The sequence below is a fragment of the Gadus macrocephalus genome, chromosome 13, assembly GCF_031168955.1.
Source record: "Gadus macrocephalus chromosome 13, ASM3116895v1".
In the NCBI taxonomy this organism is placed as follows: domain Eukaryota; kingdom Metazoa; phylum Chordata; class Actinopteri; order Gadiformes; family Gadidae; genus Gadus; species Gadus macrocephalus.
The window spans coordinates 19,019,294-19,045,706 of NC_082394.1; the positions used below are offsets into that span (position 1 = coordinate 19,019,294).

General features: G+C 44.0%; 1 protein-coding gene across 8 annotated transcripts in view; it reads left to right on the top strand.

Moving 5' to 3' along the window:
* Positions 1 to 4,693: 4,693 nt before the first annotated feature.
* The window catches only part of vdrb (vitamin D receptor b), a 36,161-nt gene continuing 14,441 nt past the window's right edge, over positions 4,694 to 26,413 (top strand). The window contains exons 1-7 of one of the 8 annotated variants that reach the window (XM_060070437.1): positions 4,694 to 4,839; positions 5,524 to 5,600; positions 19,226 to 19,373; positions 21,256 to 21,386; positions 23,551 to 23,747; positions 25,260 to 25,359; positions 26,167 to 26,347. In XM_060070437.1, coding sequence (XP_059926420.1) covers positions 19,228 to 19,373; positions 21,256 to 21,386; positions 23,551 to 23,747; positions 25,260 to 25,359; positions 26,167 to 26,347 — 755 coding nt within the window. In that variant the 5' untranslated portion in view covers positions 4,694 to 4,839; positions 5,524 to 5,600; positions 19,226 to 19,227. The other 7 variants (XM_060070438.1, XM_060070439.1, XM_060070442.1 and 4 more) reach the window with 7 other exon arrangements.

The window sequence follows — 26,413 nt, forward strand, 5'->3', positions numbered from 1 at the left end:
AGTAGTGGGGAATCAAATCATGGAATGCACGGTTCTCCTCCCTCGTTCTCATTCTCAAATGATCGTGGAAATGGGTCATCAATCAACAGTGGTGGACGAAGTACTCAGACCATAGTCTGGCTATTGCCAGACCAAGCTCGCTGCCATCATTTTCTTCAGCACAAAAGGCGTGATCAACGGGCCTAGTTCAACTGACTCTGTATGCGATTGGCTGCTTGCCGTCGCTTCCCTGTCGTCATTGTGTTAAACCAGCCAATAGCGCGCCAAGGGAAAAAGCCAGCTTGGTGATCGGAAGCAGAAAGAAATGTATTCCTCATCTCCACACCCTTGTGCAGGGCGAACTCAAATCGCCGGCAAAATGGGCGGGGCTACCCAGTCTACTCAGACCACGTACTTGAATTAAAATTGAGATACCTAGTATAAAATATTACTCAAGTAAAAGTGGAATTCCTCCCTTTAAACGTCGACATAAGTAAAAGTATAAAGTACTTGGCTTCAAATGTAAAAGTAATTTGGTGTAATGTAGTTCCAATGTCTTGCTTGTCCATTTAAACTTTAAAAAATCCTACTAACAACACTCTTAATACAATGTTTTCTATTTGCGATATCTGATACTGATATCATTTGAAACTAGAAAACGTATTTCCTGCAGAAAATGTGGTGAGTGCTGTAGTGTGAAGTGAGGTTAAAAATATCTTTTAGTAAAGCCACATAGATGTAAAGAAATGTTAAATGGTGTGTGTGTGTGTGGGGGGGGGGGGTTGTCTGTGTGTATGTGTGTGTGTGTGTGTGTGTGTGTGTGTGTGTGTGTGTGTGTGTGTGTGTGTGTGTGTGTGTGTGTGTGCATGTGTGTGTGCGTGTGCAGGGATACAGCCACAGAAAATGTATGTTTGGTACATGAGCTAAAATAAAACAATCCTCAAAATAATAATGCATAAAATGATCTTACATTCATGTAGAACTTGAAATAATCATGCAAGAACTGAAAGAACATCAACCTCAAAGTCAACACCAGCTCGACTAAACATCAGGAACATCATACTTTGTTACTGTCCACTGTCAATCAACACAACATTACAACTTTACCCAAATGCGGGTGGGGATTTGTAGTTGATTATTGGATGTTTACCATATCATCCAGATAATAAACTTGATTTTGCAATGATGGAGGGGGTCCCGGGTCGCTTGCGTGAGAACGACTCATGAAAGAACGAGACAGATTCAAATATTTTGTTAATCTGGCATGACACAGAAAATACAAAGACAGCATGCATTTACCATTTCACTGATATTGAATTGTATTATCGTACGCTCGCTCACTAAGCCTCTTCCCTCTTCACCACTCACAGTCAGTGAACGAACAGCGAGTCAGCGACTAGTGGGCTTGGGAGGAGTCGAGTCTGAGAACGAATGAGACAAACGAGAGTGAAGAATCAGTTCGGTTCGTTCTTGTTAAAGATTTGTTCATTCAAACTGATTCGGGCGCAAACGACCCATCACTAGTGAGGATAGGATGGAAGAGCATTTACTCTATCTACTCTATATTCTCTTGGCTTCCTCACTCTTTCTTGAGTAAATTATGAAAGAAAACATATTCTTTGTTTGTTTCGTTAAAATTAAAACCCATAAAACATTTTTTTTTCTTTCAGAATGTACAGAATAAGTTAAGTCGGTAAACTTTAATTACACTTCAATTAAACATAAGGTATGTATGTTTACCTAAATATTAATCATCACTGAGGGTAGCATGTAAGCCATGTTTAGAGTAGTAAAAGTAGGCCTATCTGTGGACACCATATCTGTATCCAGGCATATGCACAAATAAAGTTGAACAACTGGTAAACTCATAAATTATGGATAACCCAAAAGGTATTTCAACAATGTCAGCTATCCTCACATCAACATATCTTTGAATAGAGATATCAGAAAGACTCAGATCAGACTCAACAACACTCAAGAGAATATAAACAAATATTACTGCTCAAAGTGAATGGATGAGAAGTGAACACTTGTAATACTGTTGGGAGCCTTATGCTGTGTTTGCTACATGGAAAAGGTAAGCAATTGCAATCAGAGACAGCAGGGTTCTTTTATGCTTAAAATTCAGCTTTTGAGAAAAACGTGATACACTTTCATTGCTCTGGTAACTGTGGCTCATAAATGCTGATGGATACCAGTTTGAAAGCAGAATATTTGGAGCTCCGCAAAGGTTTTCCTTTCTTTTTTCATGAGGCAGCAGCTGCAGATTAACAACATTAACGGATTTTGAAATTATGTTTTCTGCATTTTCATGTTTTTTCCCCTTTGTCTACTCTTCACAGTTCACTAATATCTGAACGTCATTTGTTCAAATCTGCTTTTATTATGCCAATACCATCATTGTCATTCAAACATGTTTTTTCCAACCTCACAGAAGCCTTGATGTGAAAAACAATTACACGCCAAAAATAACCGGGGAAATTGTTGTAGACCTTTTTGTTTGCAACTTTCAGGCCCTTTGAATTGTCCTATTCTTCACCATTCTGTTTTATGTTGCTCTGTACAACCTGTTCCCCTGGAAAAGGTCCCTGCTTGACTCACTTCAATCGCCCTTTAAGTGGCTACTGTATGATTCAAACCAGATAGATGGAATGCACATATTTCTAATGAGTGATGTTATGTGCATACATGTCGAGCTGGCCACTGCCTCGATCGGCTTGTTATGATATACCATGAGGTTATTTATAGCCTGATGTATTTTGCAGTGCCACAAAGACGGCTTTGGTCTAATTTTAGATCTGAAAGTTATTCTAATTTAGGATCCCGGCCCTTCCTGCAAGCTGATAGCAGACACTCGGCTCTTTGAATGATTTTGTCAAGCAGGGCATATACAGTATAATGATCAGAGCCTGTGCATCTACACATCATGCCGCAAGGCCTATTAATCGGACTGCAAAGCAGAACTAATAAACAGAGGGTTAGGAGGAGCATGTAAGGATGTGCATGAGGACATGACATCACAAGGGCCCCCCCCCACACGCTGTGGGGCCACGTAAATCTCCATTAACCAACAGCTTGAACCCGCGTTGGTGCCAGCATTGAGACTGGATCAACCCATCCACCCAACACCCCAAAGCACTATTACTCCAGCCACATACATCCTCCACATATAAGATCTTCAGATGACCAATGCTAGAAGCAATCATTGCAAATACATAGAACAGTAGGCCCTTTATCCTGTGTCAATAGGTCTGTTAAATGGTGTCTATGGTGCTGGTTAGTGCAGATATCGCTATAGGTGTTGTGGTTGCAGTGTACAGGCACAGAGGGTGGATGGCATCAGTGAAGAGCACAACACTAGCGTTGTGCTGACTGCCGGATCAATGCAGGGGATAAGTGGAGGTCTGAATAGACTGCAAAATATGGTGTTGTCCATTATGTGGAGAAGAAACCATTCACAACTGTGGTAAGCTTGAAATAGACTAAAATAATTGACATCAAGCGACAGCATCAGGGGTTGCTGTTGGGTTGCTGTTGTTGCTTTTGGGTCGAAGAACATAATCGCACTCAGCGTCATCTTTCCAAAACGAATGCCCTCGTTGTTTTTGAATAGATTGCCTATGTTGATGTATTACTAAATCATAGGTGCATTCTGCCAAGTAAAATATACACGGTCCAGGTTTAAATTCCTTCCTAGACTTTTCCGTATCCAGTAAAACGTTTGTGGCGACCTGGCATTCTGTAGCATACTCGGCACCAGTAAATAGGCTTACTAGTTCCTGATTGACGGAGAATGTGTGGACCCTGAGGGGGCCACGCGCCCCTGACCTTCACCTAGCTCCCCCTTAGCCCCTTCAACAACACTAGGCCTACACAGACCCTCCGTCACCAAGCAGACGCTTCTTTTTTTTTTCTATACGCAAACCACAAAAAAACACAAGAACAAACACCTCACGTGGAATGTGGGGCGATATTGAATTCAAGACGTTTTAATGATAGATAGATATAATGTCAAGTCAGAATGTGACTGTTGTGCAATCGTTCCGCTTTCAAGGGGATTCTCTGGTGTATCTCATCCATTGCAGATCTAAACACCACGCCATGCAGTAGCAGCAGCAGCATTGCTGTCCACATCCTACAACTGTACTGCAGAGTGGACACACCCCTCAAAAGCAAAGGCTTCATTGCACACAATTGTACAAGGTTTTTTATGGAGGATCGAAATAAACAACTTGTCATATAATTGAGGAGTGGCGTATTGGGGTTTAATATACATAGATATATCTTTTTTTTAACAGCTGTTTATTATCAACAGCGTTACAAATGTGCGTTTAGGTATGTAGAAGGGAGTCTCGTAACAACGTGGCCATAAAACAAAGGCACAGCTATGTGCTACTACAGAAACCGAAGCCTATATAACCCCTCGGACCTCCAAACTGCGTCATTTCTCAGCCCTATGCCTTTACGCGCGAGCATAACGCCACGACGCTACACGCGACCGCGTCGTCGTGAATCTATAAAGCATAACATCGAATGAAACAATGTTGCTTTAAACCTCACGCGGTCCAAGTTGTTTACCTCTTCGCTCCCTCTGACGTCATGACACACCCCTGTTTTGGGGGAGGGGGGAGCCGCTCCACATGTTACGAGCATTGGATTTGACCAAGCGTAGCCATCCTGGTATGAAATGTCACCAACCAAAACACGGGATACACACCGATCCCTTCGCTGATTGGCTAACGCAGGGGCTGGGGGAAATCCCCCTTTCCCGTAGAGGTTCAGAACAGGGGCGGGGCATCACAAAAAGTAATGGCCATCTATTTAGGGTCTGAAGAAGGAATATTTCTCGTCAGTCTATCGGTAATATAATTATCCTATTTTACGTTGTGCATGTATGTAATTGCTGCGTTGCGTCTCTTTTTTATTCCACCCCCCGTTAATACGCACGCCTCGATTTCGACGCATGTGGCATGAAAACAGTGAATGAGGCGCTTCAACTTGATAGCCTGTTTTAGGGTTAACCAGCCAGCTAGCCACGCAAGCTATCGCTTCTTCTGCGAGCCAACGTTTGGACTCGTCGGAAGGGCGTGCGAGTTTGACGTGTTCTTCTCAGTCCCGAGTTTTATACAACGCGGTCTCAACACTTACCTGATCTCGCTATAACGAAGCAACACAACATGGAGGCGGAGGGGGATTACTTTGCCCGAGATTGACGGCGACGAGCGAGGGGGAGAGAATAAGAGCGAGTCAGTGTGGATGGGAAAAGTTGAGCTGAGGTATGAAACTCGCATGCACAGAAGGAATGTGATATAGTATTTCTGCTGAACAACACGCGTGGGGTCGATCTGGCTGTACGGCACTGAAATGAGGTGGAAGAAGCGATGCAATGGGTCTGTTGTTTGGTAAACTCTGGTTCTGTCAGGTGTTGAGGTTGTGTGTGTGGAGATTGTTGGTGTTGTGTAAACAACAACCACAGTTAAAGCAGAAAGCTTAAAGGCCCTCTCAGTGACTTGCGACATACCGTTTTGCTTTTGTATTGAACAGGATTAACAACTCGGAATAAACTGTAGAAGAAAGGTTTCAAGTCTTACTTTGGATAAAAGGGCATGCAACAACATCAGGTGAGTCGTTTTTTTCTGTTACATGTAATAGGCCTACATGTGATTGTACCTACTAGGCTACATACCTTATCTATTTATTCTGTTGTTAAGAATGTGCTTGATGTTAACGGACAATCAGGGCTGATTAATACAGTTTATAACAATTATATTGCCTTGCACCGAATCTGTTGGACAGCCGTTCAGTGGCAAAATGTCGTCATGTTTGTGTTTTAGTTGATTGATCCTCTGTTAAATTGTACATGTTAACCACCGCCACAGAGCGCAATCTATAGCCTAGGTAAAGTTGACAAGGTTGAGTTTCTTGAAATCTTAAAAGTTTCTTGAAAAAGTTTAAAAAAATAGTTAGGTTACTTTGATTCCTAAAGAACCGAGCGCCAGAAGGAATTACTATTGTTCAACTTGAAATTGTAGTTTTGTTGTTGTTGTTGATACCCAGAGTCCGGGTTGTTGTTGTTGATACGGTTTGTCTGAGTACTATTGGGATTTTGCCATTATTCAATCTATTTTTTTTTTTTTTTTTACATAACCTTAACCTAAGCCACGGTTTCAGCCGTTTTATTCAAACATAATACGAATGTCCATATTAGTCATATAATGCCCTTATGAATTCTGGATGCAATAATAGTGTGTACAATGTGTTTATCTAACACAATCTATTCACCAGAAGCAATTACTGTTTTAAAGGTAGATAGCACTTATCTCTCGAAAGTGCACTTTCAGAGCAATTTGTATTTTCATTAAAACGTGGAAACGAATCGTACACGTGGAACTGTGCTATCAGTGGATGCTCTCTGCATCGTTGACTTCCATCCATTAACGGATTGCCGACCTTTTTCATCTTAAATATATTTTAAATAACTCAGCTTCTGGAAACAGGAAAGGAAAATAAGTTAAAGATTGTTTTCCGCTTGTCAACTTATGTAAGCACATAACCAACAATTGACCACAAAAAATGTATCTAGCTAAATTAGGAACACAAATGGGATCACGTTTAGGTCAGAAAAGATGCTTGTAAAGATCTCAAGTATTATTTGCCTAATTTTATGTATACATAGGCCTATATAATTTTAGTTTACTAACTGCACCAAAACAGCAGAATCTATAAACTAGTTTTGGTTCAAAATAGGACTAAAGTCTGACACAATGGCAGGTTGTTTACGGAGCAGTGTGGTACCAATGGTACAGTCCATTACGTCTCCTATACAATCACTCTGACTCCCCCTTTTGTGACGGCAGTAATTGGTTGCTTCCGCTAGCATGTTACCCTATAGAAAGAGGCCGCTGTATGTTACTGCATTGGCCTGTTGTATGTGGTTCCATCCGTATGTACGCCATTTGCTAGATATGTTCAGTGCTTTGGGGCTAATGAAGTGTTAAATTCCCACTTATAACCGACGGTCTCGCATTTCCATGTCATGGTGGATGGTTACTTGGGCAAACAATTCAGGTAATGTTTGATGTGTGGAAACAAACTCATGCAGAATGAGGCCCTCTTGTACCACACAAATTACCAATATTTTGTTTTTTAACAGCTGATTTCAAATCCACACATAACAACTCTAAATCATCATTTGAAAAACATTGTTCAGTGGAATTAAAATCCAACTGTTTCTAATTTTTCAAAAGTATTTAAAAATATGCTTTTATTTAATTTTAATTTAAAAATGTTCCAATCATACAAAAATGTGAGGGGGTGTGGATGAGCGGACAGGCAGTTTTTGGGTGGAAATTATGTAACTGACTCTGCTTAAGTAAATTTTGACCCACCTCAGCCACATGTCTGTTTTTTGTCCGGCCCTGTCCAGTTTGTATGTGTGCATAAGTGTGTGTGTTTACGAGAACACTTATTCGCTGTGTAATTCTGTATAGACATAGACAAGTCGTTTGGAAGGTGTGTGTGTGTGTTTCAGTGGGCCTCTCCCTGCCTCGTCTCTTTCCCCTCTCCAGAGTCCAGCAAGGGGCCCACTGTAAAGGGGGGAGGTCTCTCTCTCTCTCTCGCTCTCTCGCTCTCTCGCTCTCTCTCTCTCTCTCTCTCTCTCTTCCCCCCCCCCCCCTGCAGGCTGGTAGTGGGGCCAGGGCAGGGGAGTTAGTGTTGGAGAGACCATAGGGTTGGACACGGGACATAGGACCCCCACCTCCCTGCACTCCTCCTCCCGATCACTAGTTTAGACCATCCTGTGTGGGGCACAGGTCACTTTGTCATGTGCTATAACTGCTGCTGGAACATGTGCCCTGTGATCGCAGAAAAGAGCCAGAGTTGGGGCGTTTGAGATGCAGGGAGGGACCATGCAGAGAGAGGGAGCTGGAGGGGATGTTTAAAGAGATAGAGTTGTCCAGTTGTTAGTTGTAATGAAATATCACTTTGTTTGTTCGGTCAATACAAGGTCCAGGTTTTCTCTTGCTGTCATTATATGTTATTTATTTTTCCTCTTTCTATGGTCACCATGTATTTGCAGTTGTTTCATCCAGAGAATTGTGAAATAATAGATTCTAATTTTATGGGAGCCTTTTCAGTATTAAGTGTAGTTTTTTTGCATTCTATGGGCTTCACGGCCAAACAGGAACTCTACTGAGATGGCGGGATACACTTCTAAACTGCGATTTTAATGTAATATCCATTGGGAACATTGTGAAACATGAGACATATCCAGTTTGATCAGGTTTTACTTAGGCTGTTGTTTAGGGCACGGTACTTTGTTATTCGCCTGTTGTGTTGAAATAGAGAGGAGTGCGATGTCTGAATGCTCCTCAGCAGGTCTGCAATGCTAGACACACAGACGTTATTTTGATGATGGTGATGATGGTGTCTTTAGGTGCCACATGTTAGTTCTCTGTGAATCAGTTCAGAAGGGGAATATCGGTTGAATACCCAATGTCTTTAGAACCTAAAAAAATAACACTTTCGAAGTTCATAAACTGCTGTTGATGTTTATGGTTATCTTAATACGCCACCAGAACAACCCTATGCTGCGATGCACTTTCGGTTTGATGTTGGGACGTTCCTAGTAGGGGAGAATCATTATTGTAAAACTTATCAAACATTGGTCTGAACATGTTAAACAACAATATGCAGCGATTATGGATTTATTTAGGACTATTTAATCATACATCCTGCTTTAAAACGTACACAAAATACACATCAACATAATATGAAATCTATTTATAAGATGTGACTCAATTCTGAAACACTAAAACTATGTTCAACGACAATATTTCTGTAATTGTGTATGGTTTCATGACAAGCACTCGTTCAGACGTTAACGTTGGCCCCCTAAACATCCCCATGTTTAACGTGACTTCACGTTGAGCCCGCCTGCCGCTCTGTGGGCCTTGCTGTGGCAGACCCCAGTGTATTTCCAGTGGAGCTCAGTTCTCGCCGCAGCCTGGGTCATTCCAGGTCTGATTTGTTTTATGTCTTTGCTGTACTCGTTGTGACCCAGCCAGAGGTATGCAGTAAAACACATGGACTTTTTTTTATATCCTTCTCTCTCTCCATTTCCCTCTCTTTCTCTATCTTCCTTTTATCGTTCTCTCGCTCCTTTTTTTTGGGGGGTGGGGGGGGTTGGGGGCTGCTGAGAAAATGTTGGCAGTGTGTTTCTGTTTCCAAGCCGATTGTAGAATTGCGTCATGTGATGTGGCAGGGGGAGGCTCATTGGACCCTCGGACTGGGCGCCCTCTCTCTAATTCGGGCGTTCAACGACCGTTCCTTTTTTTCCTGGGCTGTTCTGGTTCTGGATATGATTCCGGCGCTAAGACTAGTGTGTCGGGATGTGGTTTGTAAGCCCATTGCTAGCATTCTTAGGATGTGATGCCAGAGGGTTTTTTCTCCCTCTCTGCGCTTTCCTTCTCTTCTCTGCCTGTCTGCGTGCAGTTAAATTAATTCCTCCCTGAAATGCTGTCTGGGTGCTCCTCTTGTTTTCTATCCTATACGTCTCGACACCAGGACGCAAACAAAACGCATTAATTTGGATGCGTGATTACGAGGTGCATCGTTTAATCATGCTTGCTGGACGGTGGCCGTACTTTATACTCTCCTTTTTATATTGACATTAATTCGATGGAGTCAGTCTTACGTCTGGGCTTCGTTCCAGAGCTACACACGTTTGTCTCGTGCTTCTCTGTTGCATCGACCTGACAAGGGAAACCAATGACCACTTCACTGTTTTGTAATCACACACAGCATATTCGTACTGGTGTACGAATGTTGTACGCAAATGTAAAATAGTGAAAAGCGCCACCAATGTAGCGGGATTGTTCCCCTGGCAGAGACCACTCTTGCAATGCAGTGAGAAATAATCCCTGCAACAGCATGACAGCATAGCAGGGTAAGAGGGCGAGTTACACTACACCAAAGAGACGCACTCCTCGAAGTTTGAACCTCATAGTTAATAATTACCACTGATTGACATGTCATGCAAGGTGGAGTAAACAAGGGCAAGTCGTTGGGACTCTGTTTGTTGGGCGCCTGCGCTGTGTGTCCTTAAACCTGACCAGGATGGAGCTGTGGTGTCCAACCTCGGCTGCGGGGCTCATGCATGTCATTTTAAACCCTAGAAATGAATAAATCAGCAGAGGAAAAGATGAATCACCGAGTCCCACCGCATGCTAAGTAAAACCTGCTCATCCTTTCGCTTCTTGCTCGGTGCTGTAGCTTAAAAAGGGAAACTCCCCTGCCCTTCACCAGAACTATGGCAAAGAAGAAGAAGAAGAAGAAGAAAAAACATCTTAATTCTTCAGCTTTCGTCACCCACTAAAAATGACATGCTGCAGTTAGTCGTGTGGTTTTCGGTAGATAATTACACCAGGGCCCATCTTCATCTTCCACCACCACTCCCTCAGTCAGTCTATTTACCATCATTCGCCTCCTTCCGTCTCCTGATTACAGAGAGCCGAGCTGCGTCTCTCACGTGAGGCTTCAGTAGCACGCCGACACACACATTAATTCCTACACAACGTACCTTTTTTTTGTGGCAGCTCCCCTGTTTTGGGACAAGTCAACCTCAGCATCCATTATTAGGCTGTGTGACCTTTGACCTGATGACTCATAGCGTGAGTGTGGAGGGGAGGTGGGTGGTAGCCCTCACATGCTGCAAGTTCCTCCCCCCCTTCCCCTCCCACCATGCTATGCCCTGGACCAATGAATTTCCTGTGCATACAATGACCGGATCAGCGAGTGCTTGGAAAAAAGGGGGCCTGCCTCGCGCTCCATCAACATCCTATACGCGGTGGCGCACCCTCCCTGTCTTGTCACATGCTCAAGCATCGCATGACAAAGCACACACACATGCTGTTGAAGGACACAGGGACGTATGCATGCATAAACACGATGTGGCAACACTTAAGGCGATGAAAAGAAGGCTTTCGCCATCCCATTCTTTGTTTTTACCCTAAAGCTTGTTTTTTGGTCACAAACAAAGATTTTCTGTAGGTTCCCAACACACAGCCTTATGAGGAACGGGTCGGATCACTGAACGGTCCCGCTCCGGCCCAGTGTATCCGTAGCAGCTACGGGCACCCTGGGGCTTTGTGGCGCAGAATGTCACCGCCTTGAAGAGATCGCATGCCTCCTCTCCCCTCCGTCAGCTTCATGCTTTCTATGCGTCCATAATCATCGTCCTTCATCGTTTTATTGTATCTCGGCATGTTTTCCAGTTTATCCTCCGCCTCCCCCCTGTTCCTCTCCTTCTGTCTCGGTCCTCAGTCTCTGTGTCTCTCTGTTTCTCTTTTCCGTGTGTCTGTCTATGTCTCCCCGCCCCCTCATCTCTGTCTCCTACTCTCTCTCATCTCTCTTCCCCTCCTGTGGGCTCGGGCTTCCTATCTGCTCACCAGTTGCGAGGGGCCATTCAGAGGGCAGATGTAAAAGGCTCGGCTGAATTGTCTGTATGGTGATCGCGATGTGCTATTGAAATATTTAACTTGAGATCATGAAGTGGCAAAGATCATCCACGCATAATGTTACAGCAGGCCGTTATTCCAGAATCATTTTATGTTGGTTTGAAAAATCCGTGGCATGTTTTAAAAGTACATGCTGTAATTCACCCTGGGCAAACACTTTAAAGATCTAGTTGATTCTGATGTTTAAGGCTGTCTTGGAGGATGTTTAAAACGCAAATAGATGACAGTGAACTGTAAATATTTCTGTTAATGTGACAAGAGGGAGCTTATGAACCAGAACCGTGACTAGATGTGCATATGACGTAAGATATTTCGAGGATATAACTTCCGGTTTGGGTAAAAACCTCGGTATTTGAAAAAGAGATATTTTGAATTCCCTTAAAATAAGCAGCAAAATGTATCTGTGGGCAAGGTAACATGAATCGACTTAATCACAACAGTTTGCCCCTCTTTTAAGTGAGGTTCTCTCCAGATCCGGCACGGTCTTTCCACGCTGCCCCTCCCCCTACTTCCACGGCCTCGATTTAGCCCCGATCCAGGGCCACCGTCAGACTGTCAGCCCCTATATGTGTCAGTGTGACATCCTAGTGCAAAGTTGTCACACACACATCCCTTACTTCACTGGCCTCGTGTTTTGCCCTTCATACATGGCAAGTGTCTCCCTGGGTGGACCTTCTCAATCTCAAATGTTAATTGTTAATTAACAATAATTACATCTGTGACAAATATTATAAACTGCACTATAAGATCATCAGTCATTTAGTTGACGGAGGGGGTCCATATACCTTGTTATTGTTCGATTTAGAATTTAGAAAAGCTCCTGGTGAGGTTTCCTCTTAGACTCCAGTTAGAAATCCTGATGATGGAATGTTATGATGATTCATAGCAAAACTACTTTAGAGCCAGTTGGATGAGGCCCAGATCCACATTGGTTAACCATTATGGTGCAGGAACGCTGTAAACTAATCACAAACAGCATTGCTGTTGCTGTTCCCTTGGATGTTTTTTTGACACTGTATCTAAGCCTGACATTTTTTATTTAGTGCATTCAGAAGTGGCTTTGTGAACAGTGAATTGTCTGTGTATGTGTGTATTTGTGCTTGTGTGTGTTTTGTGGTATGTGTGTGTTTTGTGTGTGTGTGTGTGTGTGTGTGTGTCGAATGCAATAACAGTCCTGATTGATTGTTGCCGCTGGAAACCCGTACACAATACCTGTGTATCCAAAATGCTTGCATGGCCTAGCGTGCCACCGACTGGAATGAGTCTAATAACTTGATGCATTATTTAGAGCCTCCTCTGTATGGTATTATGCATTTAGTGCAATGGTCTGTCAGGGGCTGCAATGATCTCCCGGGATTAACCATCGATTTATTTTTATATCAGTTGATATTTATTATCTTGGTGTGTGCTGTTAGCCAATACTAACTCGCTAAGTGTGTCCGTCAAATGTATCATGAACAGTGAAATATAGCTTTATTGTGCGACGTGCAGTTTGTAGCCACACTGGTTAGTTTCAAAGTCAGGCTTCCATAATCAGACCTTCCAGGATTTCGCGATGTTGCGATTTGCAACTTCAACGCAACATGAAACAGTCACCACGAATTGAGTGCTGTGTCGCAATTTTAACGAACCACCGCAACTTTCCCGCAAATTTGTGACGTCGTCTTGTACTGACGTCGACAAACTACCTTCCGCCTTACTTCCCTGTTTACTACTTCAAGCGATTCTATCATTCATGCAGCATGTGCGCATTCGACGTTTCACAATTGCAGACAAAAAATAACTGCAGAATTCACGAAAAGGGGTCCACTTAGCTCAGGAGGTAGAGCAGTTGTCTTGTAACCGAAAGGGTGCTAGTTCAATCCCCAGCTCCTCCTAGCTGAGTGTTGATGTGTCCCTGAGCAAGACACTTAACCCTAACTGCTCCTGACGAGCTGGCGCCTTGCATGGTTGACTCTGCCGTCGGTGTGCCAATGTGTGTATTGAACGCTTTGGATAAAAGCGTCTGCTAGATGCCCTAATTGTAAATTGTAAAAGCACTATCCTGGTATTCTACATGAAAGCGGGGGAAAATTATTTTGCACTGCATGCAATATTGTGGTGGAACATAAGCGGAAGTCTTCCATTGATAAGAATTTTGCCACCGCGAAACAACTACAGAACTGCCAGTTCTGTAGTCAGACGTCAGACGACGAGTCAGATCACTATAACACAGGCTGTTGCATCCAAGTCAATTGCTAGCGCAGAAAGAATCAAGAACCAATTAATCATAGGACCATTTCTCAGTGTTTTTGTTCTTTTAATTAATGTTTCTTTCAGTAATAACTTAATATTTAACAAATTACTCGGGGAAAATTGCAGTAATAACATCAGGAAAATCACAACTTTTATCGCAACTTTCACTTTCTCTCGCACTGTAATCGCAACAAAAACATTGAAAAAGCTGCAACATTCATCGCAACTTTTTGGACAAGCTCACGCAACATTAGGCATTTTAGGCCGTAACATTCTCAAAAATGGCCCGCGAAATCCTGGAAGAATATTGAGAATATTTCTCAAAACTCATCGTGTGTGTGTGTGTGTGTGTGTGTGTGTGTGTGTGTGTGTGTGTGTGTGTGTGTGTGTGTGTGTGTGTGTGTGTGTGTGTGTGTGTGTGTGTGTGTGTGTGTGTGTGTGTGTGTGTGTGTGCGCTACATCCCCGCGTCTCAGCAGGGTTCCGGAAGGCCTCCTTCTTACAATACTGTATTTGAGATCAACTGAGGAGTGTTTGTTGTTTCTAGGTAGAAATTTCTTTCCCATGAAATGTGAAACTGTGCTTCTAAGAAGCTGCAACCTGGTGGTGGAAACAGGAAACAGGAAACTAGTTAAAGCGCAACCAAAGGAAAAAAAGAGAAATTCCATTCGATCATCCTGTTTGCATTGCTAATGTCCTGTTTTGGAAAGTAGCCCACACATTTTTAGGGCTTTTGTGAAAAATCGAAATACATCACGCATGATGGTTTATTTTGGGCCCTTAAGTCGAGGGTTCGTCTGATTGATCGCTTAAGCTAAACCATTGATGTTAAATTACCTGGATGGAAAGTGTTATCTCTCAGTAAATAGTTGGCTGGCCTTATCTCAACGTGTGAGTAGATCAGCCCTATCTCAACGTTGTTATACAGCCGTTGCTCTTTGCTAATATGCTTTTTATTTCTACGCTAGGGGTGTGATTCATTGATGATTGACCTGTGGCCATTTATTCCCTAGTATTATCTGGTTATTAAGTCATCAAATCTCGGCCCTGCTAAAATGTCTCCCATTTGGGGCCAAGGGTGATGTTTTGTCACTCGTGACCCTTGACCCAAATCTGTGTGCTTTACCTCTGCCCTCCTAGAGAGGTGAGCATAATGCGAGCGGTTGGTGGAGTGAAGAAAAGGTGAGCTTTGCTCTGTGTTGTAAATGTGGCGGAAAAGTCCCAAGATTTGTTCGTTAAGACATTTTCAAAACAATAGCCAGAGACACACCCATCATCTGTCCAAAGCACAAGAGGGCTGAAGCGCGGGTCACTACTAGGGGTGGGAATCTCTTGGCACCTCACGATTCGATTCCGATTATGAGGTCAACGATTCGATTCTGAAGCGATTATCGATGCATCTCGATCAATCTCGATGCAACAATTTTTTTTATGTAAATGTCCATGCGTGATTTTCAAAAATATATATACATCTGGGTTTGCTCCTCAGAGTTTGCTAATCACTTCCTACTTTTGTGATGATCATTAATGACATCAACAGATTAATTAACTTATCTAATATTTCATAGAGAGAGAAAGAGAGGAAAGCTTTTGTCACAAATATGACTTTCTATGAACAATGCAATAATCAATGCAGCTTGCATTATAACACAATATGGAAGCATGCAAAAAATAGGTTTCAGTTTTATTTTATTTCTAATCTTTCTTTTCTATTAGCCTGGTCCTACCAGACCATCGTACTTCATTTCATTTGTACAGAAGGTCTGGAACTGCTCAATTGACAAACGTTCACTCACTTGGAGGCGGGTGTCTGTAGAAGTTTTAAAATGATTGGATCTGCCCAATGCCACTCTGGATCTGCCATAACCAATCGCATAGCGTTTGGTCGTGATGTATGTCATGCGACCGGACCGGCTCCTTCACCACTAACGGAGCCAGCTGGAAAAGCAAACTTTTCCCGAACCCGGTGGGGAGAGGCGCCACAACATCATTGCCACCAACAAAACTCTGCAAAGCTTGTTCTTGCTCCGGCTTTAATTGATCGATTTTCGGCAGCGATCCAACAACAGACCGAATAGCTTCTCTCATCCTTCTCCATTGTCTTCCTCTGACTACAACTGAAACTGGCGCGCGACCTAGACTTCATCGTTCTCAGCCACTCTCTCTGTTCGCTGATTGGACCGCCAGAAATCTGGTTTACATGGAACGCATTTACATTAAGCAGACCCAGACCTAGTACTGAAATGAAAATTGAGCGGAAGTAGGTAGGTGGGCGGTGCCAGGCTACTTTTCTATGTCATTAAAGGAAAAGCTGCTCTTGAATTAGAAGGAGTTCTTGTGTCTGGCTGTGAGTTAGCACGCATGCTATGCGTAGGCTGAATCACAATCGTGTCAAGACAATTTATTTTATTTATTTAAATCTGATTATTCTTTTTTTCTGCATCGAGACAGAATTGTTCTAGCGAGAATCGCGATGCATCGAAGAATCGATTATTTTTCCCGCCCCTAGTCACTGCCGTGATGACATTCAGCCGTTGGCGAATCAGCACGCATAAACACTTGCATTTTACTTTTTAAGAGAACAATGTCCGCATTTCACTTCTTAACCAGCACCATTAAAATGTTATATGTATCTGCATCAACGTGTGTGTGTGTGTGTGTGTGTGTGTGTGTGTGTGTGTGTGTGTGTGTGTGTGTGTGTGTGTGTGTGTGTGTGTGTGTGTGTGTGTGTGTGTGTGTGTGTGTGTGTGTGTGTGTGTGTGTGCGCGCAATGTAGACACATTGCCTCTAGCTGTCTTCTAATCAATGTGCCCACGCTGCTTGCTTCGAGGGGGTGATTGATGGGACCAAATCAGAAGGGGGGGAGGTTCTGATCGATACTTAGAATCTTTTTTTTGTTAACAAGGTTCCTGTTGAGTATCCATTTCTTTATAACGGTTTAAACCTCACCCCAAAACATGGAGATTTATAGTTTAGTAGAAAAATAGCGTCTTCTTTAATTAAGTGAAAGCGCGTCTGGCAGCATCTGTTACGCTCTCTTCTTCCAGAGGCTGAAAGCATGCAAATCACCCTGTTCCCAATCATGTTTCAAACATAATATAACCATTTGCAGATCCAGTGTAAGGCTTCTAGGCATGTTTGAGTAATTGACTAGCGATTAATCTTGGGCATTATTGTGTTATTACAGTATACCAGGATATTCACAAACACCGAAGGTAATATTCAATACTGTTAGAACGACACTCTTGCTATTCCACTTTTTGGAAACATGGAATTCGATTTTGCATTCAGTTAAGTTTTAAGAATCAACAAAATTAATTTAATGTATGCTAAAGGTAATTTGTGAATTGTGCCTCTATTCTTCTATCTGCAGCCTGATTTCGCTAGTTGGAACTAGCGGTCACAGCGCTGCCATTTTGGCGCCTTCAATATCAGAATCGCCTTCAATATCACGTGTGCTCAAGCAAATCACACCGTCTGTGAAAAAGTTCTTTAGCCTCAGATGACAGCAGTTGTCAGTAAGCACTCCCCAGATCATAAAGTGCTTATAATGAGACATACTTTGAGATGGATATAGTTTTATCTCAATTGGCCAACCTCTCTGGTGAGGAACATCTATTCAATACAAAGTTGTTGATATTCAGTACTAAGACCACAGATATGATTATTATTGGAGACCAGTTGGTGAATCCAAAAAGTGTCAATTTTCTCTTTAAAATCTTAAGAAACAGAAATGCATATTCAGAAAACCAGGGGACACCTGGGTCGAGGGGGTTGTAGGAATATAGGTTTCAAATGTAATGTTTTCGTAACTTTGGAAATGGCTGGCTGACATTTCTTTTCCACTTTTAATTAGAAGTGAATGATGGATTGGTGTGTCAAACTATTTAAATTATTCAGCTGAGTCTTTACCTGATTTGTTGTGATTGGTGAGTTTGTTGAGATTGCTATTGGTTCCAGCGCTCTCGTTCTCTCTCCCTATCCCCACCATCTACAACTGTCTTCTCCCACTACAATGGCTGTGCAAAGAAAGGGAAGAGAAAGATACTTTGTAGAAAGAAGACCATTGTTTGTACCTGATTTGTTGTGATTGGTGAGTTTGTTGAGATTGTTCATGGTTCTACCTCTCTCGCTCTCTCTCCCTATCCCCCCACGCACACCGTCTCCAACTGTCTTCTCCCACTACAATGGCTGTGCAAAGAAAGGGAAGAGAAAGAGACGTTGTAGAAAAGGACAGTTGTTTGTTTATATGTATCCCAGCCTTGTGGTGACATGTCTTTTTCTCTCCCTCGCAAGACTCTTAAGTGAAATAGATACATGATCCACAATGTAATCAAATGTAACCTAGATCCAGCGTGTTGGAATGGGACACAAGGCTTTTTTCCACTTGACTCATGTTGCTCTGCTCCCTAGGGATAGAAAACAGCAGACTTTTAGTTCACCTCTCTGTGTGGACTGTGGACTGGGCTGTCCACAAGTAGACCCCAGAACCGGGTGGGGAACGGAGAGATGGCGTGTTGTGTTTTCATGTGCTGCTGCTGTTTGGTGCCTCCCACTCCGGAGTGGTGCTTTGACAACAGTGTTTGTGTGATTTGAATACAAAGTGGTGATGAAATCTACAATATTAGCACTCAGTATGCGTGTATGAGGCAAAACAGCACAAACAAGAGCAGTGTGGAGCCTTCATGGGGGAAGGTATGAGTTTACGACAAGCCAACAATAATGGTACAAGTCAGAACAGGTCAAATCAATACGGCCCTCAAAAGAGCAGGAGCAAGGCTGGGTTTTATCTGGATCTGAACATAACTTGTCACCATGTCTGAAGTCGCTGGAACATGCAGAGTGAATTTATTGAAACCTACTGGGGATATACAGATGTAAATAAAAAACAACAGTAGTTACCTTTCAACATGTACAAATATATGTTCCAGAGATGATCATTTTGCCTGGGTTTTATTGAACCTGGACATGGCCTTAGGGTTTATTATTGGAGCGCTGCTTCGTACTTTGTAATTCTCCTAATTTTGAGGAATTTCCAAAAGATTTTCATAACCTGCTCTGTTGTGCAATTGGGATTATAGTTTAACGGTTGTTTACTAGAAACGTCTTAAGTGAAGTAAGCAGAACCACAGGTTCAGCAAACCACCTAGTGCACGGAATGTCTTTTTGTTTCCTATGAAATCTGATCTTGTGATTTATGAAAATGTTATTTGAAATGTTTAAAAATTTATCAGAAAACAACAGCCTGCATCCTCTACTCAGAACAAAAAACAGAGAAACAAGTTCTCATTTGAGGTTCTAGCTCACTTGAATAACAGTGAGTTATTCAAGTGACTTGAATAAAAGTGTTACTGTTAAGGTTTTATTATTAACGTGAACCAACAACCGCATCCAAGACTAAACACACTCATGCGTTGAAGGTTTAAGCGTTATTCTCTCCCCCGTTGTCATTTATTTTTCTGCACACGTTTCTCATATCCTTCCTTCCTCCTTCTAGTGATGGAATCCACGGCTGTGAGCACCTCCACTCTGGCCCCTGATGAGTTTGACAGGAATGTGCCGCGCATCTGCGGTGTGTGTGGAGACAAGGCCACAGGCTTCCACTTCAACGCCATGACCTGTGAGGGCTGCAAGGGCTTCTTCAGGTAGGCTGGGTTGCAGAAGTATGCCACATGCATGGCCGGGAGCAGAACTACACCGCCACACAACGGGGGCGCAAACATGCACTTGTTTTAGAGTCATTTTGACAACATCTTATAAATATATTTTACGTCATGTTGATCTGTATTTTGGCTGTCTGCGTATCGCTGCTGCGATGGTGATGCCTTCAAATCATCACAAATCTTGAAAAGCAGCTCATGTCGTTTGAAAGTGGCTTTTTAAAGTTGGAAAGATGGCGGACATTAGACAGATATTCAGGCCCTGAAAGTGAATAAATAGATGCATTATGAGATGAGATTACACCGCTAATGGTTTATACCTGCCAGGTAAAAGGGCAGCAGCACTGTACACCATCATTTGGTCAATATATACGTGACAAAATACAAAGGACCCTTAGTGTACCTGAACATGTGGCCGTCATTGGTAAAGCAATTGCATACATGTGTTAATCTAGCGCATGCATGCATATCAAGGACCGCGCAACCATAGCAATCCAATTGATGTATCGTGGTTTATAATCTTCTATTTATTAGCAGAACGAATAGGTGAAAAACATTAAACCGAACCAACATGGCTTTATGTTGAACACTAAATAAATCAAAAACAACTCCTGTGATTCCCATCACATCAAATGCCTGGTTTCAAAGGTCTCTCAAACATTTTAGAGGTCATGGCCTGTTTACTCGAACGCCTTGAACCGACCCAGGCCGCTGCATAGACGGCAGAAATACATTTCTGCATATCAGAAATGTATTTCTAAAACATATCCCGGTTATGGCGGCAGGTTTTATCGCGATAACTATAGATATGGATTTATCATCCAGCGCCACGACCCAATTCACACAAGACTCAAAATGCCACCTACAGTTCTACCACAGGCCATGAAAAGCGACGGGCAACTTTAACACTCCAAACATCCACATCATCAGCCCATATATTTCACACTTGTGGACGAGTGATCCGTCAATATCACGCAAACCTCGGCCAAATCAAAATCGCTTCATCGGATATTGTGGAGACATCACAGGTACTCTGCTAATGAACACCCCCATGGTAAGGGATTACCAGGGTGTAAGTTGTGAGGTGTGCACTATGCCTGCATGCGCACTTCTCCACAGTGTTGACAGTCAGCAGGAGATAAAAAAAAAAGGGGATGTTTTATAATCTCCCCACTCATCCCTCACTTGGCCCTTGTCTTGAACTCTGTGTGCGTGTGTGTGTGTGCGCGCACACTTTGCTTGTGTGTGCAGGTGCGTGCGGAAGCACATGTTTCCAGGATAAATGATCACACATTACATGTCTTCTTGGCGGGACTCTCGTCATTTCCCCCCTGTGCTTTTTGGCACACATCCATGTTTGTGCTTTGGTTGTTTAGCTAGACCGGCCTTGATTACATACTTACACCTGAGGTGTGTCGTGGCTGACGGATGAGCTCTGCTACACAAGTCTGTTCCACAGTCTGAGCCTGCTCCAAACTTTCGTCTTTATTGCCGATTTAGCGATTGAGTCAGCCTTATTTTTTTTGAGTCATTACTTAGTCAAGCAAAAGTGGTAAGGGTAAAGAAGCAAATCTATTGCATCTCGTACCCTCACCCTTGCCCTAATTCGTCCTCATTTTCATTGCCCTTTTCGTACAGATATCAGAAAAAAACAAATGCCAGCTGTGCCTCACCTGTTTCACTTGCATGCCCAATCACTCAATGGACACACTATTACACGAGGATATTGGAGTCAAACACGACGAGTGAAAGTGTTCCCACGTTAAATCTGAACACTTGCGAAGGCGACACAAAAATCAAAGAGGTGTTCTAAGATCAACAGGAAGTAATGTTGATTCAGGGCCTTGACAGCCGTTTTCCCCTGCAGGCGCAGCATGAAGCGCAAGGCCTCCTTCACCTGTCCCTTCAGCGGGAGTTGCACCATCACCAAGGACAACCGGCGCCACTGCCAGGCCTGCCGACTGAAGCGCTGCGTGGACATCGGCATGATGAAGGAGTGTAAGTGTGTCACATAGCATGGCTGCCCTTCTGTCCCCTGGGTTACACACACAGGCACACGCACGCACTTACATTCACCTGCATTCAAACAGGCCAGTGTTGTTTTTTCTCTCTCGCTGTGTGTGTGTGTGTGTGTGTGTGTGTGTGTGTGTGTGTGTGTGTGTGTGTGTGTGTGTGTGTGTGTGTGTGTGTGTGTGTGTGTGTGTGTGTGTGTGTGTGTCCTACTTTTGCTCCTCATGCAGTATATAGAACGCTATACATTCCATGTTTTATTCTTTCTTAGCTCAGTTGAGTCTCCCGCTTCCCTGCTCTAATTAATCTCTCACAGGCCACTGACATTTGACCGTAGGTTAGCAATTACACTCGGCCTATATAATGCTTGTTTTACACCAGCTATGCTCGTATTCAGATAAGGATCAAAGCCATCCGCTTTGAATGGGATGTTTTAGTCCAAATGTGTCTTGTTTTTGAGTTGGCCGGAAAAAAAACAACAACCTTATATAACGTGAGTGTGGGGCAAGTATCAGTGAGTCTTTGCCACCAGTGGAATGTTGACATGGTCTATTTGAACTGCAGGGCCTCCCTGCAGTGTGTACAGCCGGAGCACTGTGAAGTTACGAGAAGAACACCTGCTCATAGGAAAAATATCCAGCTCTCCACAACCTCGGCTGTTTGTTTTAATGAACCTTTTGTTGGCCGCTAAAGCTTTCTTGCCTTCTCCCGATATCCGGATATTGTCCTCCGAGGTCGGCTTTGAAGCATATGCCTCTCGTCCCCCTCTTTCAAAAAAGGGGGGGTATTTCTGGGGAAATCATAACCTTGATATACACCGAATACATCCTTTGCTGTACAGGAGTCCTAATGCACATTGTACTTTGTCCTAAGAGGGAGGTGTGTGTGTGTGTGTGTGTGTGTGTGTGTGTGTGTGTGTGTGTGTGTGTGTGTGTGTGTGTGTGTGTGTGTGTGTGTGTGTGTGTGTGTGTGTGTGTGTGTGTGTGTGTGTGTGTGTGTGTGTGTGTGTACGTGCTAATTCAATAGCTTGAACAACATGGAGGGAGCAGCACTGAGACAATGCGTTGCGTTGTTCAGTCTCCATATGGACCCCCTTCCTCCCCCCTCTTCCTCCTCAGAATAACAACCCCCCCGCCAGCCCCCTCTCTTCCACAAGTATGGATCCTTCACAAAACCTGACTGTGTTTCCACCTCTTCTCTCCTTGAATTAGGAGGGTTCTACACATTTTTCTGCAAGTCAATGTTTTAGTTTTACAATACTTGATTTTTAATCAAGCTCAGTGTGAATGTGCACGGGCAAACCACCACGTTACAACTGCAGCGTCGTTGCATTGATATTTAACACTGCTGTGTACGCACGCTCAGGGAATCGAAGCTGTCCAAGTACTCACACGCCCCTTAATGCAATGTGAATTTAAAATGCTATTTCTCCACCCATGCTGGTCCATATTCTCTTCCCCTGAAGCCACAGACCAAGCTCAATCGTAGATTGCACGTTGGTCTGGGGCAGCTGCCGTCATTTTCTTCAGCACGAGGTGGGATCAACGGGCCTAGTTCAACTGACTAGTCTGCACACAATTTGCTGCTTGCCTCCGCTTCCCTGTCGTCATTGTGTTAAACCAGCCAATAGCGCGCCAGGGGGAAAAGCCAAGCTTGGTGATTGGCTCCCGTAAAAACGTATCGGAGGCAGAAAGAAATGTATTTCTCTTCTTCAGACCCTTGTGCAGGGCGAACTCAAATCGCCGGAAGAATGGGTGGGGCTACCCAGTTGTATGCACCTTTCTGGTGGTGGTTCCCATGATGCGTTAATTTTTTCAGTGAGGGCGATTTGGCCCTCACTGAATCCTTACCTGTACATCATATATTACCGTGCCTAACTGTCTTCGATCCACCCCATCAATCGAATCCATCTCTCCCAGTCACTCACATCTGCATAGTTTAACCCAAGTCTCCACTTCTTTACTCAATCTCCACTGTGTCCAGTTGGATGTGGCTAAACTTTATTTTGATAAAAATTATTTTATCAGGATTAATGAACTTGACAAATCTCTCTCTCTCTCTCTCTCTCTCTCTCTCTCTCTCTCTCTCTCTCTCTCTCTCTCTCTCTCTCTCTCTCTCTCTCTCTCTCTCTCGCTCTCGCTTGGCCCCACAGTTATCCTGACGGACGAGGAGGTGCAGAGGAAGAAGGACCTGATCCAGCGCCGCAAGGACGAAGAGGCGCAGCGCGAGGCCCAGAGGGAGGCGCGCAAGCCCCGCCTGACGGACGGCCAGACCCTGGTCATCTCCACGCTGGTGGAGGCGCACCACAAGACCTTCGACGACTCCTACTCAGACTTCTCCCGCTTCAGGGTCAGCCCCCCGCCCACACTCAGCCCTCCTGCCCAACTGGGCCCAGCATGTCCTCTGAAAAGCCTCACCCCACGTCATAACGACAAATAATCACACAAATAGTTGCTCAACAATGATCCAAACGACCATTCCTACCAAAATAATGCCTATGCACCCACACTTCTGAAACGGAGCTGGTCGTTGTGATGGGCAAGCCCCATAACAAAGGTAACGCGTCATTTGTGATCGTGATCTAGTTCATCGAGTTTAGGTCGCAGAATGATATGGCCTGTACTGTTGGAATCGGTGGCGTCGAGGCTTTTCGCATTGCATGTCGATTGTGCAAATGGAAAAAACGTGAAAAATATTGGTTTTAGGCATTCAAACGTAGCCCACAGCATTGTTTGCTTCTACTAGGAGAAGATGACGAGTTAATTATGAAGAACCTAGCCAAGCCCAGCTCAAATCCTCGTCTTGTCCTCAAAAAATCTTGACAACTCTAAATGGCACATGGTCGTGCTCAGTAGGACATATCTACAGTACAAAGATGTACAAACATGTTCCCTTCAAGTATGTGAGTTGCTGCGCGTTTAAAATGGTGTAAAAGACGTGACTGCCTCGGTAACGGGGAAGGGTCTCCGCTGGGTCCCATTACAATATAAACAGGGGTGCTCACGTATCAACGGCCGATGCTCAACAAGTATAATACCAAACGCTGAGTTATTTATCTATACATTGTGTTTCTAGGTGAAATATCAACTTTGATAGGTTCCACGATGTCCGAAATGTTTAGCTTTCGTTAAATGCAGCTTTGGCTACAGTGTGGGTTGCGTCACAACACTCTAGCTGGACTCATGGAATGAGTCAATGAGCCGGAGTGAAAATATACCAAAATATACATTTATAATGTTCATCAAAGGTCTTAAAACATGCATGTAGGTCGAATGGAAAAGAAAATGAAAAAAACCAAGACATGCTGGCTATTTCTTGAGAAGTTTGAAAACCACTGTCCAAGTGGATTTGGTTATACATATATCATATATTAATATATTACACCACCTCAACATCTCCCCATGGTCGACCCCCATCTCTCCACCTACGCCCGTTCAGCTCCTCCACCACCTCAGCACCTCCACCACCTGTTGGTCCTCACCTCCACTCCACTACCCTCTGTCACCCCTCCTCAACCCCCCCCCCCCCCCCCCCCCGACTCGTCTCCTCCACCTCCCCTCCGCCCCCACCCCCAGCTACAACAGTGTCCATTAACCCGATCTGTTTGCTCAGTTAATTCCACTTCAGTACATTTCACACGTTTTTTTTTTTTTTTTACTCCTTGAAAGTCAACTCTGCATAATAAAAGTGACATGATGTCATACTTTCAAAAAGAGCAGAGGAATACATGCTTAACCATTACCACAACATTTAGCCCCGCACCAGCCCCTAAATGTATTCATCATTAGGTGTGTTGTTATTTACATACAGCAGTGGTATGAATGGTATTTGAACATTTTGTGTGTGCGCGTGTGTCTCTAGCCTCCAGTGCGCGAGGGCCCGGTGACTCGTAGCGCCAGCAGGGCTGCTTCCCTCCACTCTCTGTCTGATGCCTCCTCTGACTCCTTCAGCCACTCTCCAGGTACCCGCGCGCACACACACACACACACACACACACACACACACACACACACACACACACACAGACACACACACAGACACAGACACAGACACAGACACAGAGAGAGACACAGACACAGACAGGGAAGTATCCTATTGTGTGTCACACGGTTTAGTTTTTTCCCGAAGCACCAATACACAGGAAAGGATGTGTGGACACATTATCACTGTCCATGCGACGCGTGTGAAATCTGTGGCTTTCCTTCCATAAGATGGCAATCTTGTGACCACACTCAAGCAAACGCACCTCAGCAGACCTGGGACTCTGGGTGGTAAACATCAGTCCATTAATGCCTCTGCTGCTAATGGGTGGAGTAGAGACAGGCTCACACGACCGCTGGCGCCCAGCCAGATCTCACCGGAGACAAATGACTTCTTAACAAGGCTGTAGTGTTAGCTCTGTATGAACGAGGGGGTCATCCTGTAGCGGCATCATCTACTCCTCACAATCACCATCGTCACCACGGCGATGCTGGTGTGTTTGCATCCCGTTAGCTCCTTTGACTCTGTTTAGGGAGTTTCAGGGAATGCTTTTCTTCACGTTGCATATGGCCATTCTGACTGAGTATCTATCTCTCTCTCTCCGACAATCTCTTTTTTAACACCGTCGCTCTCTTTCAACCTTGTCTCTCCTTTAATCTCTACCCCTATTCTCTCTTGTCTCTGTCCATCTCTTTCCCCTTCTCTATCTTATTCTCCCTCTTTCTTTACCTCCTTTTCCTCCTCCTCCTCCCCCTCCCTCCGTTTCTGCTTCTTCCCTGTCCTCCAGAATCAGTGGACGCCAAGCCGGTGAACTTCAACAACCTGATGATGATGTACCAGGAGCAGGGAGGCAGCCCAGACTCCAGCGAGGACGGCTCCCGCCTCTCCATGCTGCCCCACCTGGCCGACCTCGTCTCCTACAGCATCCAGAAGGTCATTGGCTTTGCCAAGATGATTCCTGGCTTCAGGTGTGTTGGTCTGCATTTCTGTATCTGTGTGAGCAACGGGACATCCTGCCCCCGTTAATTCTTTTC